Raw genomic sequence first — 20,860 nt, forward strand, 5'->3', positions numbered from 1 at the left:
GCGAGCTTGAGGGCTAGGAGTGCATCCTTGGTGTCTCCCACCAAGGTGAGGATGTCGTTGCTCCCAGGCATCTTGATGACGTTGTAGCTGGGGCATCACCACCATGAACTTGGCAAGGGCTAGATACCCGAGGATGGCGTTGTACGGGAGGCCGATGCGGGCGACGTCAAAGTCGATGAGCTCAGTGTAGTAGTTGTAGCGCGTGCCAAAGGTGACGGGGAGGCAGATCTGCCGCAGAGGAACGGTGGAGCCGTCGACCACCCCTGAGAAGGGCTTGGTGGGGGGCGAGCTGGTCGTAAGGCACATGAAGCTGATCGAAGGCTTCCACGGAGAGGACGTTGAGGCCAACACCGCCATCGATGAGGGTCCTGGTGACTGCAATGTTGCTGATGGTGGGCGTGCAAAGCATGGGGAGCGCGCAGCACCGATCGTAGTCTTGGGGTGGACCCTCGAGTCGAAGACAATGTCGGTCTAAGGAGCCGCCCGACCAGGGGAGCCCTATGCCACGGCTGGGCGGCCCCAACCTGTTGGAAGACCTGCTTGACGTGGCGGCTTGAGGCTGGCGCCTATGACCCATCGAGAATGGTCGCAATAGCATGGGGCACCGGTGTCACGAAGTGCACGATGAACAAATCATGCAACTCCTCCCAAGAGGCCACCGAGGACTCTGGCAGGCTGAGTAGCCAGGCACGCAACACACCCGTGAGGGCCATAGGGAGCCAGTTCACCATGACTTTATTGTCACCGCCCGCCGCCCAGATGGCCTCCGTGTACGCCTGGAGGAACTCCGTGGGGTCCGCCACATTGACGTATCGTGAGGCAACTCCAGCCTGAACTTCGGCGGCCGTCGCACATGTCGCAAGGCGGGGGAGAAGGCTCGGAGGCCCGCGATGCCTCCGGACGCACCTGGCGGCCCGACGGGTGGGGCGGCGCCTGCCATGAGAACCACATGGCGCGGGCAGAGCGTGGCTGATGAAGAGGCAGACCTTCGACACGCCCCTACCTGGCACACCAAATGTCGGATTCAGGGCTCCGTAGACCCAAGAAAGGTTTGAACTCTGGGGCGTGTGCGAAGAGCTCAACCTATCCAACCAACCAACCTGTCGCCCCATGGCCTAGCTCGATGAACAAGGAATAAGATGGACACGGCAGTTTCCCAGGTTTGGTCCACCTTGCGGTGTAAGACCCTACTCCTTTGTGGTGAATTTTCCTCATGAGGGGATGAGGATGAACCAGTACAAGGGATGAACAACTTCGCGAGGTCTGCTCTGTGAGGGAGAGGTTCAGATCGGGGGTCCGGATCGGCTCCTCCTCTATGTTGGTGGCTAACCTATACTTGTAGTGGCCTCGGTCATATTCCCCCAAAACGTAGGCGGGAAGTGATCCCAAAGTGGCCAATTTTGAAAGGGGACAAGCAGTACATCTTATCCTGACAAAAGGTGGTCTTCGTCTGCAAAGTTTCTGGCCTTGACGCTGTGGTGGGCTCGGTGATGACATCCGTCCTACTGTCCTGGTGGTCTTGGTCTCGTTGCACTGGAATGGAAACCTTTGCCTGATTCCTCTGGAATCCACGCCTGTCCTTTCCTCCTTTGCAGCAAAGAGAAAACTATCTTCTCTGTGCCTGTTGGCGCATGCCTGGCCTTGATCATCATAGCTTGCATCACCGCAACCTCATGAGGTTAGGCACCTGCATAGTAATCTCTGCTCCTCACGAGCAGCCTGCGGAGGAGGCCACTCCCTCAAGGGGTCTTGGCGTCGTCTGCATCACGAGGCTTGGCCCCTCACGAGGGTCTTGTCTTGATGGTCTTGTAGATGGGGCGTACCAGGCCATCGTTGGAGCCACGCCATGGGTCGCAGGCAGGCAAGTCTGGGTACCCTGGTTCCCAGAACACCGATAGATTTGTTAGAATTGCTCTATGTGCTTCACTTAAATTCTTTATGAGCTATGGAATTGCTCTAGTGTTTCACTTATATCTTTTTGATCATGGTGTGCTTTAATATTTTCAAAGAAATGCTCTCATGCTTCACTTAGATTTATTTGAGAGTTAGTAATTCTGAAGAAATTCTTTCATGCTTCACTTAAATTATTTTGAGAAGGAACTTGTATGCTCATGTTCTTCACTTAGATTTGTTTGAGCTATCAAAAGCAACATACGAATCTAGTCCGAAAGTGATAGATATTCAAGAGGGATATAATAAAAACTTTCATGAAGATCATTGGACAAAATAAACTTGATTCTTTGTAATCATTTTGCGATATGATGAAATAATATGTGAGTCATGTTGATGAGTAATTGTGATTTAGTAAGAATATTGGTGTTAAGGTTTGTGATTCCCTATGCAAGCACGAAAGTCAATAGTTATGCAATGAAAATACATCCTACTTGTGGTGCATTATTCGGTGTTAGTTATGCTTAATGCTCGCTTATGAGATTTTTATTTTCTTGGTTTGATGCTTCTCAATCTTTTTGCTAGCCTTTGCTTGTACTAAGTAGGAATACTACTTGTGCATCCAAAATCCTTAAACCCAGTTTTGCCATATGAGTCCACTACACCTACATATATGCGGTATTTCCGTGATGTTCTAAGGAAATTTGCATGTGCCATCTCTAATCTTCAAAATAAATTTCCTTTTTGTGTGCTCGTACCGCTCATGAAACAGTAGAGGGTGGCTGATTTTTTTCCATGCTAGATGTGTTATTCTCAAGATGAGTGTTGATTCACTTGTCCTTGCATGAACGGTAAAGGTATTAGGGATGCCCAGTCCCGAAATGGAAAATGAATTTATTATATGTTGTCAAATAATAAATTCCTTGGAAAGTGTTGGTATGGATGACACCCGTGGATTCGGCTAGCCGTGGAATGTGAAAGTATGGTGGAAAAAGGAATAAACTTTATTTTCCGTTTGGGAACTGCTTATGATATATCTAGCATGGAAAGTATTGGAACTACTCGATCATTTTCATTGATAGGAAAAGCATGGCACTCAAAAAACAATTATCTCTCAATTTCCTCTTTCAGCTCTAGCACCTCTACAAATCCCTACTTCCCTCTGCGAAGGGCCTTTCTATTTACTTTATGCAATTTTTATTTTTATTTGAGTCTCCATCTTCTCTGATAAAGAACAAACTATTGGGCACTATGATCGTACTTGAGCATTGGGCGTAGCTAATATGCAAGTGTGTTTCATGAATGGATCAATGATTGAGCATAATGGGCTAGGGATAACTTGCTTTAGTGTTGATATTTTGAAAGACATGGTTGCTTGTTGATATGCTTGAGTATTGAAATCTTCATGTCAAAACTAGACTATTGCTTTGGACCATATAAAAGTCCAAATGTCCATGCTACAAAAGAAAATAATATGTGATGAACATGTTAGGTAGCATTCCACATCAAAAATTTTGTTTTTACCATTTACCTACTCGAGGACGAGCATGAATTAGCTTGGGGATGCTGATACGTCTCCAACGTATCTCTAATTTTTGATTGTTCCATGCTGTTATATTATCATTCCTGGATGTTTTACAATCATTTTATAGCAACTTTGTATCATTTTTTGGGACTAACCTATTGACATAGTGCCCAGTGCCAGTTGATGTTTTCTGCTTGTTTTTTACTTCGTAGAAAATCAATACCAAACGGAGTCCAAACGCAGCGAAACTTTTTGGAGATTTTTTTGGACCAGAAGACACACGATGGGTAAAGAAAGTACCAGAGGGGGGCTCCGAGGGGAGCATAACCCACCTGGGCGCGCCTAGGGGACCAGGCGCACCCTTGTGAGTTGTGCTCACCTCGGCCGCCTCCCGCACCACCTCTTTGCTCTATAAATACCCCAAAAATCCAAAAACCCTAGGGGAGTCAATGAAACACAATTACAGCCGCTGCAAGTTCCAGAAACCACTGATCCAATCTAGACACCATCACAGAGGGGTTCATCATCCTCATTGGTGCCTCTCCACTGATGCATGAGTAGTTCATTGAAGACCTATGGGTCCGTAGTCAGTAGCTAGATGGCTTCCCCTCTCTTTTGATTCTCAATACAATGGTCTCTTGGAGATCTATTTGATGTAACACTTTTTGCAGTGTGTTTGTTGAGATCCGATGAACTTTGAGTTTATGATCAGATCTATTTCATATCCATAAAAGTTATTTGAGTTTCTTTGGTCTCTTATATGCATGATTACTTATAACCTCGTATTTCTTATTTGAATCTTTGGTTTAGTTAGGCCGACTAGATCGATTTTTCTTGCCATGGGAAGAGGTGCTTTGTGATGGGTTCGATCTTACTGTGCTCAATCCCAGTGATAGAAGGGGACATGACACATATGTATCGTTGATATTAAGGATAACAAGATGGGGTCTATTCCTGCATGAATAGATCTTTTCTACATCATGTCATCGTTCTTATTGCATGACTCCGTTTTTCCATGAACTTAATACACTAGATGCATGCTGGATAGCAGCCGATGTGTGGAGTAGTAGTAGTGGAAGCAGGCAGGAGTCGATCCACTAATCTTAGATGTGATGCCTATATAATGATCATTGCCTGGATATTGACATAATTATTTGAAGTTCTATCAATTGCCCAACAATAATTTGTTTACCCACCGTATGCTATTTTTCGAGAGAGAAGCCACTAGTGAAATCTACGGGCACCGAGTCTATTTTCTCATCATATATTTTCAGATCTATATTGCTATTTGCCTTTTTTATTTACTTGCCACTTTTATTTTCATATCTATATTACCAAAAACCCAAAAATACCTCGCTGAATTTTATTTGCCGCTATTTGCATCTATCAATCTATTACAACTTTCTCCCGTCCACGTGCCAAATTTTGGTGTCGTCCCCGAAAGGGATTGACAACCCATTTAACACATCGGGTTGTAAGTATATGTTCTCCTACTAGTTCAATAACCTTGGTCTCATCATTGAGGGAAATACCTACCGTAGTTGTGCTACATCATCCCTTCCTCTTTGGGGAAATACTGACGTAGTTTAAGCCGCATCAGCGTAGGCGGCCGCGCTCTCGACGTAGGCGGCCGCGCTCGGGGAGGACACGGCCATCGTACGGGCCCTCACGAAGTGTTTCCAGAGCGTCATCTTTGCAAGAAAGGGTTGCGGGAATGGGGATCGAGATTCGTGGATTCGGGGGTTGACGATGATACTTCTCCAACGTATCTATAATATTTTATTGTTCCATGCTGCTATATTATCATTCTTGGATGTTTTACAATCATGTTATAGTCATTTTATATCATTTTTTGCTACTAACCTATTGACATAGTGCCCAGTGCCAGTTGCTATTTTTTGCATGTTTTTTACATAGCAGGAAATCAATATCAAATGGAGTCCAAACGTAGCAAAACTCCTGGAGGATTTTTTGGCGCCAGAAGACATCTAGTGGGCCAAGAAAAGCACCTGGGGGTGGCTCGAGGGGAGCAGCACCCACCAGGGCGCGCCAGGAGGCCCAGGCGCGCCCTCGTGGGTTGTGCCCACCTCGGGTGCCCCCTGAACTGCCTCTTTGCTCTATCAATACCCTGATATTCCAGAAACCCTAGGGGAGTCGACGAAAATCAATTCCAGCCGCCGCAGAGTCCAGAACCACCGGATCCAATCTAGACACCGTCATGGAGGGGTTCACCACTTCCATTAGTGCTTCTCCGATGATGCGTGAGTAGTTCTTTGTAGACCTTTGGGTCCGGAGTTAGTAGCTAGATGGCTTCCTCTCTCTCTCTCTCTCTCTCTTGATTATCAATACAATGGTCTCTTGGAGATCCATATGATGTAAGTCTTTTTGCGTGTGTTTGTTGGGATCCGATGAACTTTGAGTTTATGATTAGATCTATGTTTTTATCCATGAAAGTTATTTGAGTCTTCTTTGATCTCTTATATGCATGATTGCTTATAGCCTTGTATTTCTTCTCTGATATTTCGGTTTTGTTTGGCCAACTTGATCTATTTATCGTGCAACGGGAAGAGGTGCTTTGTAGTGGGTTCGATCTTACGGTGTTTGATCCCAGTGACAGAAGGGGAACCGACACGTATGTATCGTTGTTACTAAGGATAACAAGATGAGATCTATAACTCCGCAATAGATAAACGGATCTCGTCTACATCATGTCACCGTTCTTATTGCATTACTCCGTTTTCCCATGAACTTAATACACTAGATGCATTCTGGATAGCGGTCGATGTGTGGAGTAATAGTAGTAGATGTAGGCAGGAGTCGGTCTACTAATCTTGGACGTGATGCCTATATAATGATCATTGCCTGGATATCGTCATGATTATTTGAAATTCTATCGATTGCCCACCAGTAATTTTTTTCCCACTGTTTGCTATTTTTCTCGAGAGAAGCCACTAGTGAAACCTACGGCCCTCGGGTCCCTTTTCATCATATTTGCCTTTGCGATCTATTTTCCCTTGCATTTATTTTCAGATATATTAAACCAAAAATACGAAAATACCTTGCTGCAATTTATTTGTTCCGCGATCTAGTTATCCTATCTACCACTTTTACCTCACGTTATTTGCCTATCTTGAGGCACTGTATGCGGAAGGGATTGACAACCCCTTTAACACGTCGGGTTGCGAGTATTTTTTATTTGTGTGCAGGTGCTGTTTACGTGGTGTGAGGAGGTTCTCCTACTGGTTCTATAACCTTGATCTCATCACTGAGGGAAATACCTACCGTCACTATACTGCATCATCCCTTCCTCTTTGGGGAAATACCAACATAGTTTTAGCAGACATCAAAAGGAATTTCTGGCGCCGTTGCTGGGGAGGATCTTCAACATCAACCAGGTTCCTAATCACAAATCTCATCTCCTCACAATTTACATTATTTGCCATTTGCCTCTCGGTTTCCTCTCCCCCACTTCACCAAAATTTGTCGTTTTATTTACCGTCTTTTTCGTTCGCCATTTTCTCATCAGATATGTTCGTGTTCTTGTTTCACTATGGCTAGTTTGAATGCTCCTCCTTTGTCACCAGACTTCGAAGTTCTATACTTCAAACAAAGACAAGGAGAAAATTTGAAAGATGCTTGGTATCAGCTTATGGAGTCTTACCGTGTTTGCAATTTAAAGGGAGATGCAAAAAATTTTGCTTAGAAATTTTTACGTAGGACTGGCTTTGCATCATAGGCAACTCTTGGATTTTCTCGCGAAAGGGAATTTTATTGAGCTTGATGTCAATGCTGCCTATGAAATTTTAGAAGGTATTTTGGGAGTTCCACCACAAAATAAAGGGTTTTCTTTCACCCCAGAGGGAGTCCAAATTTTGGACAAACTCGGTGATTTGCATAAACATATGGTTGAATTGCAAAAATATAATGAACCTCTCAAACATCTCAATGGTAGTATCAATCGTATGAACACTTTGATTTCCCTTTACAATAAACGGTTGGATATTTTAGATCTCAAGATGGTTTATTTTCCAGAAAATTTAGGGAAGCGCAAAGAGCCTACTGGGTTTGAAAAGACCCTTACTAAAGTGTCAAGGATAACGGAAGACAAAACTTAGACCCTACGCGTTATGCCTAGCTAGGGGCGTAAAACGATAGCGCTTGTTGGGAGGCAACCCAATGAATAAAATTTATTTTTTTGCTTTTTTCTTCCTGTTATTGAGTGTTAGCACAATTATGTTGCTGTTATGATTGTGTTTTTTGTGTTTTAATTAGTGTTTGTGCCAAGCAAGGCCTTTGGGAAGATTTGGGTGAAAGTTTATTTGATCTTGCTGAAAAACAGAAACTTTTGCACTCATGAGATTATTTGTCGTTTTTATTAGAAGATTGCTTTTGAGTTGATTCTTTTGGAAGAAGATTAATATACAAATTCCTCATGTCCACCAATTTATTTCAGAATTTTTGGAGTTACAGAAGTATTCTAAATATTCAGATTGCTATAGACTGTTCTGTTTTTGAAAGATTCTGTTTTCTTTGCGTTGTGTGCTTGTTTTGATGATTCTATGGTTTTTGTTGATGAGTTTTTGCCATAGAAAAGTTGTAATACAGTAGATATAATGCAAAAACAAAATAATAATAGGTTTTATACAGTACTTATAGTAGTGGTTTGGTTTCTTATACTAACGGATCTCATGAAGGTTTTGTTTGAGTTTTGTGTGATTGAAGTTTTCAAGTTTCGGGTTATCTTACGACGGATGAAGGAATAAGGATAAGCAAAAGGCTAAGCTGGGGATTCCCGAGGCACCCCAAGATAATATTCGAAGAAGTAGCAAGCAACTAAGCTTGGGTATGACCCCGAGTGGCATCCCCGCTTTCTTCTAGCAACCATCGGTATTTTACTTGAAACTATATTTTTATTCGTCACATAATATGAGTTTTGCTTGGAGCGTCTTGTATGATATGAGTCTTTGCTTGTTTTTCTTTGTGTTTTAAGTGTTGAATCCTTGCTGGACACACCCTTTTGAGAAATCCAAAAATTATGCTATGCTTGCTCCTATGCTTCACTTAAATTTTTAGAGCCATGGATTTGCTCTAGTACTTTACTTATATCTTTTTGAGCATGGTGTGCTTTGTTAATTTTGAAGAAATGCTCTCATGCTTCACTTAGTTTGTTTGGGATTTAGTAAATTTTTAAGAAATTCTCTCTTGCTTCACTTAGATTATTTTGAGAGAAAGAAAAAATTATGCTCATGTTCTTCACTTATATTTGTTTGAGCTTATCAAAAGCAACATATGAAAATAGTCCCAAAGTGATAGATATCCAAGGAGGATATAATAAAAACTTTCATGAAGGTCATTGGACAAAATAAACTTGATTCTTAGTAATGGTTTTGAGACATGACGATATGATATGCGAGTCATGTTGATGAGTAATTGTGCTTTAGTAAGAATATTGATGTTAAGGTTTGTGATTCCCTATGCAAGCACGAAAGTCAATAGTTATGCAATGAAATTTATATCCTACTTATGGTGCATTATTCGGTGTTACTTTTGCTTAATGCTTGGGTATGAGATTTTTTGCTTTTTGGTTGGTCGCTTCTCAATCTTTTTCCTAGCCTTCATTTTGCACTAAGTATGATCACTACTTGTGCATTCAAAACCCTTTTAACCAGGTTTGCCATATGAGTCCACTATACCTACCTATATGCGGTATTTCCATGTCATTCTAAGAAAATTTGCATGTGCCATCTCTAATGTTCAAAATAAATTTCTCTTTTGTGTGCTCTACCGCTCGCGAAGCGGTAAAGGGTAGCCAATATTTTCCATGCTAGATGTGTTATTATCACGATGAGTGTTTATTCACTTGCCATTGCACGAGAGTACGGCAAAGTTACTAGGGATGCCCAGTCCCGAAATGAATAATGAATTTACTTTGTGTTGTCAAATAATAAATTCCTTGGAAAGTGTTGGTATGGAGGGCACCCGTGGATACAGTTAGCCATGGAAAGTGAAAGTAATGGTGGAAAAAGGAATAAACTTTATTTTCTGTTTGGGAACCGCCTATGATGTATCTACCATGGAAAGTGTTGGGATGCTCCAAGTCGTTTTCGTTGGTGGGAAAAGTATGCCTCTCAAAAATAATTTTTATCTCCCAATTTAAGCTTCGAGCTCTGGCACCTCTACAAATCACTACTTCCCTCCGCGAAGTGCCTTCCTTTTACTTATGCATTTTTTGTTTTGAACTTGAGTCTCCATCTTCTCTTATAAAGCACCAACTAAGGGGCACTATTATCGTATTTGAGCATTGGGTGTAGCTAATATTCGAGTGTGTTTCATGAATGGATTAATGATTGAGCATGATGAATATGTAAAATAGCATTGGGGGTGAGGTGATGAAGCTGCAACCCGTAAAACTCTAGCAGCCCTCGGAGGAAGAGGTGAGGAAACCCTAATCCACGCAGTAAAAAGGAGATGAAACATACCCTCTCGCCCTCTCAAGGGGACGGGTGATTCTCTGCATGTACTTGACCGTTCATGGATGTCAATCCTGCTTGGGTCATGGTCACATCTGAATCTGGAAGATAACCTTACTTGGCTAATCGCTCCAATTGAAGGCGCGAGACTACGCAAATGCCCCAATCGCCTCTGACAGGGCCGTGAGGGCGCCTTGAGGAGCCTGCATCGCTTGCCATGAGAACTCTAGAGGGTGGACTTGAGAGAAGGGGATGCTGGCGCGATTGGCTTGGAAGGGAAGGGTTGGGCCGGTGTGGTAAATCAACGCAACTAGCCCATGAATATAAAGGGGAAGAGACGGACTCTTTGACCTTTCCCTATAAAGCAACTCGCTTCCCCGTAAAGGCGCAGTTGCCAGGGTCAGGGACTAGAGCCACGTGCGGCAAGTTCGGGTCCACCTGGCAGGACCATTGGTGTTTGAAGACTCCTTAGAGGGGAACTCCCCTGTCGTGCCGAAGACTCCAGACCCAAAGTCCAACAAAGTTGTCTTCGGCAATGAAGACCCGTTCAGGGGCTACTGATAGTGTCCAAGATTAGGGAGTGCTAACCTAGTCGGCCCATGATCCTTAAGCTGGGCCGACGGCCCCTCATTCATGATCAAGATGGACTCTAGAGGCTGTAAACAGGAGGCGTGATCAAGACTACCACCACCGAAATCTTGACGTATACTCCAAGATCTCTCCTACTGCCTTGCTCCTAGATACCGACCTTGTAACCCTAAATGCCCTCCCTGGCATGTATATAAGCCATAGGGTTTAGCTCGTAGAGGGGACATCAACGCGATATCATTCACCTAGACCTAGAGTTAGACCACATATTACGATCTCAAGGTAGATCAACTCTGTACTCGATACATCTTCATCAATATAAACAAGAGCAGGACGTAGGGTTTTACCTCCATAGAGAGGGCCCGAACTTGGGTAAACATCATGTCCTTCGTTCCTGTTACCCTCGATCCGAGATCCACAGCTCAGTACCCCCTACCTTGAGGTCTGCCAGTTTTGACACTGACAATATACAATTGCTATACTTCCTAGTTATTAATCATGCTTGGTTTGGATAAATGTCTTTTCCATGCGGCTCGAAATAATCTGCTGAATCTGCAATGTGTTTATTTTCCATCAACATATTTTATTGATAGTATGCCAACCCTCACTTAAACCGATCAACAACTACCTTATTGTGTTGCAGGGAAACAACGGGAAACACTGAGGTTTACAATCGAGGTTTGTACATGCAAGGTACTTTGTCTAATAACACATTATTGTGCAATTAGAGGAACCATTCTAATATTTACGTTTTTAACAATTTGGTCTTGCACATGTAGGTCCCACTATCAGTGGTTTTGACCCATTGTTCGGCCCATTTTACATATGGGGAAATGAGTTGTCCATGAATATCAGTCAAGTCAAGAAATTCAGAAAGATTGTTAGGATAAGGAAACTAGCGACGGGAAACAACAAGATCTTTGTCTGCACAATTAAGAAGACATCAGTGCACTACAGGGTGGTACTAACTATTATACCTTGTCTTTTTTATTCCTTCGCACCATTTCCAAATTTAGAGAAGATATTTATGCATATCTTTGTTTTAAGGCCTTTCCAAATCAGTTCATTGATGATTACCTCTCAAACCACCTGTATGGTCAGGAGGCGAGGAAGTTATTTATACAACACCCACGGTACAATATTGAAGTCTTCCTCAAGAGGACGAAGGATGGATGGTCAATCATCCACAGGCACTGGCCTAAAGTTGCAAGGACCTTCAACGTCAATGAAGGCTCGATATTCTCCTTTCTATCTACCGTCGATGATGCTAATTTCCAAAGGTTATAGATGTTGCATGTGAAACTTCATGCTGGTGCAGTTGTGTAATGGGGTAGCTAGCTGTGTACGTATATGGTGTAATTGAGTGCTGAGGCTATGTGATGTTCTACTCTGATGTATTTCAATTATGAAATCATGGTTCCGTAATACAAAAATGAAATATATTGTGTGCTTAATATGAAATGTCAATTTGATTAATAAATGGATTATTAATAATAGGCCCATTAGCCTGCTTATTAGGTTTTTCTATTGCAAACGGTTATTGAGACAACACCGTGGGCGATGACCTCATACAACCCACACAGTTTCTAGGAAGAAAACGTGGTGGGTCAATGAACAATCGTGCACGACTTCCTTTTGAAAACTATTTGCGTTAGGCCACTTTGCATAAACGTTTTCTACATAAAAAGTGTGTGTGATGGACAGCCTATGCCACACAGTTTCTTCTATGCACTGTGCGTGATGCATTCAATAACGCAAACGATAAAATTGTTAATATCGTCTGCAATGGCAACGCTATCTTAGATGATTTGATGGGGAAAATTGTGTGTGATGCACATGCAAACCGAAACTTTGTCTGGGATTCATCGTGTGGGATGTACATATGAACAAAAACGTACTTCTTGGATTGGCTGTGTGGGATGTACATACGAACGGAAACATATTCCTTGGATTGACTGTGTGGGATGTACATACGAAGGGAAACGTTTCTCTGGGATTCACTGTGTGGGATGTACTTACGAATGGAAACGATTGGGCCTGTATAATTCTATGCGACGGCTAGCCCGATCGCACATGACTCATTTTGCCCAGCGTGTTTGACCGGAGGGCCTATCCCCGGCGGTTTCTGGGCCATGTGGGAAGAACCCCCCCCCCCTATCGCACACACTAGCAATGCGACGGTTTAAAATGCTGTCGCGAAAAGGGGTTAAAAACCGTTTGTATAGCAGCTCGTTGTACGAGTGATAATACAACACTCCCACACTCCCACCTATCCACATATTGCTAGCCTCTTCAGTATCGTGCATTGCCCTTTCTCACCTCGAGAGTCAGTGCAAACTTCACTGGTGCATCCAAACACCTTGATATGATACGCTCTATCACACATAAGCCTCCTTATATCTTCCTTAAAACAGCCACCATACCTACCTATCATGGCATTTTCATAGCCATTCTGAGATATATTGCCGTGCAACTTTCCACTGTTCCGTCTTATGACATGTGTGTTTATCATCATATTGCTTCGCGTGATCATATAGAGCTGACATGATATTTGTGGCAAAGCCATCGTTCATCATTGTACTACATGTTATGCTAGATCATTGCACATCCTGGTACACTGCCATAGGCATTCATATAGAGTCATCTTGTTTCAGTTTATCAAGTTGTAAGTAAATGAAAATGTGATGATCATCATTATTAGAGCATTGTCCCAGTGAGGTAAAGAATGATGGATATTGACGAGTCCTCCAAAATGTGGGGATGAGGTTCATGATATTGTTCTAGAGAGAGAGAGAGAGAGAAGGGACAATGCCACTATCCTTTTACAACACTTGTGCTTCAAAGTAGCACCATGTTCTTCATACAGAGAGTCTCTTGATTTGTCACTTTCATATAATAGGATTTTTTCATTATAGAACTTGGCTTCTATATTCCGAGACGGGCTTCCTCAAATGCCCGAGGTCTTCATGAGCAAGCAAGATAGATGCACACCCACTTAGTTTCAGTATTGAGCTTTCATACACTTATAGCTCTAGTGCAACCATTGCATGGAAATCACTACTCCTTGCATTGATAACGATTGAAAGGCCTCTCCATTGCCTATCGATCCACCAAGTTGATGCGAGAATTCTGAAACAATTTTCCATTGCCGCAAGCTTCTGTTGTTCCGTGATCCCGTCTGGAGGCCTTTTTTTGTTACTCTCTATAGGGGGAATCGATCAGAGAGGGCTTCTATATCAACCTTACTGCACCTCCGATGATCTGTGAGTAGTTTACCATAGACCTACGGGTCCATAGTGATTATCTTGACGGTTTCTTCTCTCTCTTTGATCTTTGATACAATGTTCTCCTCGGATCTCTATCCGATGCAATCTTCTTTTGCGGTGTGTTTGTTGGGACCCGACGAATTGTGGATTTATGATTGGACAATTCACTGAAAGTAATTGAGTCTTTTCTGAACTTTATTATGTATGATTGTTATAGCTATGTAATGTTTTTCGATCTGTGGGTTTTCTTTAGCCAAGTTGATTCATTGATCTTCACTGGAAGTGGTGCATAGTAGTAGGTTCAATCTTGCGGTGTCCTCACCTAGTGACAGCGGGGGTAGCGAGTCATGTATTGTATTGTATTGTTGCTACTAAGGGGCAAACTGCAGGGTTTAATCATATTGCTTGGTTTTATTGTCTACATTATGCCATCTTGCTTAAAGCATTTTGTCATGAACTTAATACCATATATGCATGCTGGATAGCGGTCGATTGGTGGAGTAATAGTTATGCAGGCAGGAGTCGGTCTACTTGTCACGAACGTAATGCCTATATACATGATCATACCATGAATAACGTCATAACTATGCGCTTTTCTATCAATTGCCCAACAGTAATTTGTCTACCCACCGTATGTTATTTTTATGAGAGAGAAGCCTCTAGTGAAAACTATGGCTCCTGGATCTATTTAAATCATATTATAAAAACCAAAAATATCTTGCTACAACTTTATTACTTTTATTTTACTTTGCAATTTTGCTATCGACAATATCCAATTTAATCCTTGCAATTAACAAGTATAAGGGGATTCACAACCCTCTTGCCCGCGTTGGGTGCAAGTATTTGCTCTTCTGTGTGTAGGTACTGCTAAAGGTTGTTTGTGTGAGTCTCCTATTGCTTCGATAACCTTGGTTTTCTACTAAGGGAAACACTATCCGCTACTATATTGCTTCACCATTCCTCTTCAGGAAAGATCCCAACGCAGCTCACAACCTAGTGGATAGTTGGTCCCCAACTCGTGCTCACTCTAGCTGATGGCCTATCCCATGTTCCTGATCCTGACTGGGTCCTTAGCGTACATGGGCATAGGCCCTTAGCCGGGCCTTATGTCATTGCGGGCCTACGTGGTAGGGAATTGCCTCGTCATTAGCCCTCGAGTCTATCGATACACAAATTGACCAAACCCTCAAAAGAAGTAGATTTCGGTTGGACCGTAGTGGAACATAGGTTCCGAGTGGTCTTCGGACTCGAGACGCTGCTAGTTTACTCGTGAAGAAACCCAGTGGACTCTAGAGATCAAAATCACGTGGAAATGGTTAATTCAAACATGTTATGAAAAAAGAACCAGTGATACTCGATCATCTTTTGGGAGAGGCTGACTTGCAGCTCGACTAAGGGTGTATCATATAATTCAAGTAATGATGTTGGCGCCTGGTCTGACTCTCTCGAGGAGATGCGAGTCGGTATCCCCGAGGAACGTCGTTCATTCATCTTCATTAGATCCGAACTTGCGAATTTCAGGGCTCAAAGCCCCAACCCATGCTACAAAGGATACCAAATTTTCCCCTCGTTCAGGGTGTCCCTGAGTAATCTAGCAATCTTCAGGAGACGGATTAACAACACCTAGATTATAGAACTTATTTGTGCCGAGTGTCAGGTCACTTGATTTTTTTGTGAATTGGCACGAAACATTTGACCCTGAGTTGTCATAATAGGGTTCATATTTTACCCGACTAAGGGGAAATCCGATTATTGCCGTGAGTGACGACATGACAAATCTTTTATGTGTTGCCAAATTGATTCAGTCGCGTAAATAGTGGGATTTGACTGGACAACGAAGAACGCAATCTCCTCGGCACTCGCGCATTGCAGACTCTAACAAATGGGTTCATTGGCGTGTGCTGGAAAATTGCTACGACGACACTGGGTTATCACGTGGTTACGGCGTTGCCGCCCGTTACGGCTCCTGGATTTTGACACATGGATGGATGGATCTTGACTACGAACAAGTGGATTAAGTTGACGATTGAGCTCAGTGCCCTTTCAAAGGCGAGGCGAGGGAGAGAGAGAAAGGACTCTTCCCGCAAATCTCGCCGCCTCCCTCTGAAACCGCCACCATGAGCAGTTGCTGCATCCGCGCGATCTCCTTCTTTTAAGATTGAGATGCTTAGAATTAGCATCATCTCGCAATAGAGATTTGCCCTAGAATTTTTTAGGGGGAAACGCGCTATAGTTACAAGGATCTCTACTTATGTCGACCAAAATTGTGGTGACTAGTGTTGTACAATGGCGTCAACATTTTTAGCAAGAATTACTATACCACGTTTCTTCACATGGATGAGAGCTGTCAAAAGACAAAACGCATGGGGCCGGCACGGAGTAAATCGTGTGGTCTCGCAGGGTCACGCACAAGCGCAGCGATCATTTCGCAGCCATGACAGGTGGGTCGCCACCAGAAACTTTCTTCCTCCATGCCATGCCCTCCCCCTCCTGTCTCGGGCCTCGCCGTCTCCACGATCTTTACATAAAGAACCCCAAATCCACACCTTTTGTGCCATTGTCCCCGGACCCCGACGGTTCCCTTATTAAAGGCCATCTTCCCAACCAGACACAGCTAGTACTAGCACACTGCGTAGCAGGCAGCAATGGTGGCTTCCTCTCCCCCATAAAGCCACAGCCTGCGCTTCTTGGCGTGTTCTTGCCCCTTCCTCGTACGGACGCCATGGACATGCCGGGGGAGGACGAGTACGTCTACGGCTACGAGTACGAGTTCGACCTGGAGAACCCCTTCACCAGCCCCGCCGATGAGCCGATCGCCAGCCTCCTCGACGCCGAGGCCCACCACGCGCCCTCCGTGTCCGCCGCCGCCTCCGCCGTCCGCCGCGACGCCGCCCGATTCATCTCCAAGGTACGGGTCTTCTTATGTGCTGTTCGTGTTCGTCACGGGGTTCTTTCTCGCGAGCGGTTCCTCCCCTTCCCTTTCTGATCCGATCAGCCTCGGTTGGCCTAGGTGCGGTACGACGGGGAGCTCGCTGTGCACCCGCGGGTGGCCTACCTCGCGCTCAACTACGTGGATCGCTTCCTCTCCAAGGGCCAATTGCCGGTAAGAAGCCGAAAGATGGTGTCTTTCTTTCAAGAATCTACAATATTTCGGTCTGATCTGACACCCCGTGGTTCTGCCGCGCAGTTCGAGCGCAAGCCATGGGCGCCGCGGCTGCTCGCCATCAGCTGCCTCTCCATCGCCGCCAAGATGCAGCGCGTCGACGCAATCTCCATGGACTACATCCAAGTAGGATGAGTATTGCATTTTCTTTTCGGTTGCTCTGTCGCGAGTTCATATGGGGATTAGTTGTCAATCAAGTGTGCGTACGTGGGTTGCAGAGGGACGAGGAGTTCATGTTCGACGCGGTGACCATCCGGCGCATGGAGCGGGTGGTGCTGGGCGCGCTGGAGTGGCGCGCGCGCTCCGTTACGCCGCTCGCCTTCCTCGGCTTCTTCCTCTCGGCGTGCTTCCCTCCGCCGCGGCACCCAGCCCTGCTCGACGCCGTCAAGGAGCGCGCCGTCGACCTCCTCCTCCGCGCCCAGCCCGGTACGTGCGCGCGATCCCCCGGCATGCCAATGCCAAGCAAACCCGAACGCTTTGCCCTCAGATTCATCGCCCGCTCAACCGCTGATCTCTTCCCGTCCTGCAGAGGTGAAGATGGCGGAGTTCTCGCCGTCCGTGGTGGCCGCGTCGGCGCTGCTGGCCGCCGCCGGAGAGATCGCCGTCGCCCACCTCCCCGCCTTCCAAGCCGCCGTGGCCGCTTGCCCCTTTGTAAATAGCGTGAGCATGATCTTATAAAACCGCACATTTTTGTTCTCCACTGCCCACTAAACCCCCCCTTAATTCTCCACTACTAATCGAATCACCCAAGTAACCACCAGCTGTCATGTCATGCCACGCCAAACACACTCCAGATCCTTTGGGAGAGGAGACCTTGGCCACCCTGTTTACTCCCAACTGTTCGCCTTTTCGTAGTTATTTTCCTCGTGAAACGCGCCCGAGCGCAGCGATTGACCCGCACTCCTGATAAGCTTTCTTGTTTTCTCGCCGGAGTTGATAATTTCGTGCGCTCTTCTCACAATGATTAACCCTCTGTCCAGGAGAAGCTACGGGAGTGCGGCGAGGTGATGGCGGCAGTCTGCGGCGTGGTCGGCGTCGGCGTCGGCGTCGGACCGGCGGCGAGCGCTGACACGCCGGTGACGGTCCTCGGGCACGGCCACTACCGCAGCGCCAGCTCGGAGAGCGACCGGACCGTCGGATCGGCGGCCAACGTCGCCGATGCCAAGAAGCGATGCATGGGCCCACCTTCCCAGTGGGGGTAGGCGGCGTGCGGTGCGGCAGGACCCCATGGGGCGCGACAGCTGGAAGAGCCGGGAATTTACTCTTGCCCTGTTGTTCTTCTTTCCTTTTTTCCTTTTATTTCGATTTTTTTTCCATTTTAATCTTCTCGACTCGAGGTGAAGTAAGCAGCGATGCAGATTCGAGAGAACCGGTGGTGGTAGCTGTCATTTACTAATTGCTTTTTTTTTGTTTCCCTTTGGCTTTTCTTTTGTTCTCTGGAGTGATTTTTGCGGCAGTCGTAGTAGTAGCAGCAGATGCTAGGCTGGTATTTCCCGTAAAAAAAAGATGCTAGGCTGGTGGATGAACATATTGGGATGTGGAGTAGTGGTAAACTACAATGTTTCAGTGCTGCAAAATAAGACCAAAACCATGTGCTCATTACTGATCTTCTCCTTTCTGCTCGTTTCTGTTTTGAAAAGTCTTCATGTAGTAGTACGTGGGATTTTGTATATTGAAGTTGCCAGTGTTCTGGAAACATCTGAGGTCGAAATTCATCTCCGTGTACCGGTAGAAAACCCTAGCAGTACGTATGAGTAGATAGATAGAAAGAAAGAAAATAAGCCAAGGGTGGTCAACGGAGAAACGGGCAAATGCCACGTGGCGGGAGGGAGACTGGCAGCAGCTGCCATACTTTACCTTTACGGGCAGACCCTCCGCTAGATGGGTTGCACGTGGCCACAGAGGGCCGCTGTCCCTCCTGGCTCTCCCGCCTCGTGCATGCAGCGTGCATGGCGCTGTAGACGTCCATGCGTACGTACTATTGCTCCTACTACTACGAAGAGTGCATTCGTGACACTGCGTATACGCGTATCTGTTTTTCGAAAGCCGCGGTATACGCGTGCGTATCTGTCCAACGCTGTGGATGCAAACGGCTCTCGTGACATCAGGCACGAGCATGACCACCATGCCTGTAGGAACAGCAGTGAGCTTTGCGAAAGCAGAGGCTTACGTGTGGGCCCAATTGCTCGGTTTCCGCAGGGAAGGTAATTGCCGGGTCCACGGTAAATCGATTTCACGCACGCCAGGCTTTGCTTTCCAGGGCGAAAAAGAGATGGGCGACGCATCGATCGTCACCGCATGTGCTCAATGTTGCTGCGACGCTGGTAGTAACTTCAATCAATAAAAAATGAAAAATGCTCCGACGGTTGCTACAACATGTTTCTCACAGGTGACGACGCGACAAGTTTTAACTTCATGGCCGGGTCAGTCAATGGGTCGGGCGCAATGTGCCGACGATGTGAGTGTACGGTACCTAGCCTTTTCCACCGGGAATTCCGTGGCGATTTCGTCGACGTGCGCTCCTACTCGAGTGCCATCTATTGCTCGTGCCGCCGGCATGTTTTGCACTTGTGCTCCAGTCACTGTGCAATAAATTGACGGCCCGTATGCCCGTGGCCATGCGTGGATACGTTCAAATCATTGCGTGTTGGAGGTGGACTGGCGTTTGCGCTGGCCAGTATACAAACTGTCGACATCTTCTTCTTCTTGGCTGAACTGGTTCGCTAAACTAGGCACATGACAATCCAAGATTTGTCACGTTCGTGGAGAATTTTGAGCTAACATGGAGTCTCTAGGTAGAACTTGGGAGATAATTTAGTTTTAGTGATACACCATATGGTTATTGGAATTAGTTAGTTAATCACAAGAAAAGGTGACTCCCATATGACAAGGGTTTCTTGCCTTTCGTTGGCGCCGCCGCCGGTCTATCTCATCTTGCATGGCCTAAGGTCCACATGGAGGCCCGGTGAATCCCGACCCTTGCCGGCGGGAGGGCATCTGCTTCGTTTTTAGTTGTTTTTTGGCGCTCGATTAGGGACGGGATTTTTGCACTGTCATGACTACTGTCATGACAATTAATGAATAGATCGACTGTTTTTCTTTAAAGTACCACGGTACAGAATTTAGCATGCACATAACTAAGGCTTTCTTATCAAGCAATGTAGAGTAGTCGTAAAGAAGATCCCCTGAGCAAAAGTGGAGACTAGCTAGAGACAGTCGTCTTTCCTTCATGCTATGGCTGTGCCAACGCAGACAAGGTAGGAGTATCAGTGAACCAAATAAGCAGAGGCCACCACCTGCGATCTCACTTTAAAATGGTACCGGATCTGGGTTGAGGTCGTCTATTTGTGATGAGCAGTTTGGAGCAGGCTCGATCGCTTGATGAATTGAAGAAAATTTTGTGCCAAAAAGCTGGACTTACCTAAAAGGAAGGGATCCGGGGGCCTTTAGAGCCTACCGTTACGTACAGGTTATTAATGCCATGAATGTAAGGTCATTATCACTAAGGCTGCCTGTCTATCTCGTGTCTTTGCTCTCTGTTTCTCGCCCGGCTCAGCGACAGACACCCGTGTTGGTGAGATCCCAGAATCGTGCAGGGGTCGTGGGGCTTGCCGCCATCATATATGACCGTCGCCGGCCGGATTTCGCCGTCGAGCATCCATGACGGAGCAAACGTGCATGGTTCAGGACGGAGCGATATTGGAACGTGCCAGTGTGCACGACACGTGTCAATCAATCGACTAATCATCTGCACCCCTGATCAGGTGGACTTACGGAGACGAGCGCGCATCCGCGGACACGTCCGAGCCTGAGCCTGGGATATGCATAAGGTGGGCATGGCACGCGGGCTGCGGCGGCACAGCGCTTCCGACGGAGTACAGGCCATACTAGACAGTAGTGCCTGGGCATGGTGCGTGCAGCAAGTTACGTCGACCAGCCAGCGCGTGGCATGCACTAG

General features: G+C 45.7%; 1 protein-coding gene across 2 annotated transcripts; it reads left to right on the forward strand.

The window, feature by feature from the left end:
* The first annotated feature begins 16,276 nt into the window (after positions 1 to 16,276).
* Positions 16,277 to 18,508, forward strand: LOC119363352 (cyclin-D6-1-like). Of its 2 annotated transcripts, none has more exons than XM_037628691.1 (6): positions 16,277 to 16,647; positions 16,750 to 16,842; positions 16,927 to 17,028; positions 17,121 to 17,328; positions 17,432 to 17,553; positions 17,883 to 18,508. In XM_037628691.1, the coding sequence occupies exons 1-6, from the start codon at positions 16,462 to 16,464 to the stop codon at positions 18,102 to 18,104; spliced, it is 933 nt and encodes a 310-aa protein (XP_037484588.1). In that variant the 5' UTR covers positions 16,277 to 16,461; the 3' UTR covers positions 18,105 to 18,508. The 2 variants fall into 2 exon arrangements, with proteins under 2 accessions (XP_037484588.1, XP_037484587.1); XM_037628690.1 differs by having other exon boundaries at positions 16,278 to 16,647; positions 17,432 to 17,562.
* Positions 18,509 to 20,860: the final 2,352 nt, after the last annotated feature.

The sequence above is a fragment of the Triticum dicoccoides genome, chromosome 2B (genome assembly GCF_002162155.2).
Source record: "Triticum dicoccoides isolate Atlit2015 ecotype Zavitan chromosome 2B, WEW_v2.0, whole genome shotgun sequence".
Taxonomy (NCBI): Eukaryota; Viridiplantae; Streptophyta; class Magnoliopsida; order Poales; family Poaceae; genus Triticum; species Triticum dicoccoides.

Bases quoted from the DNA above. Each gene is read 5' to 3' on its own strand.
- LOC119363352 (XM_037628690.1), top strand. From the start codon at position 16,462: ATGGACATGCCGGGGGAGGACGAGTACGTCTACGGCTACGAGTACGAG. The intron at 17,029-17,120 runs GTAGGATGAGTA...CGTGGGTTGCAG, and splicing joins TCTCCATGGACTACATCCAA to AGGGACGAGGAGTTCATGTT. The intron at 17,329-17,431 runs GTACGTGCGCGC...CCCGTCCTGCAG, and splicing joins CCTCCTCCGCGCCCAGCCCG to AGGTGAAGATGGCGGAGTTC.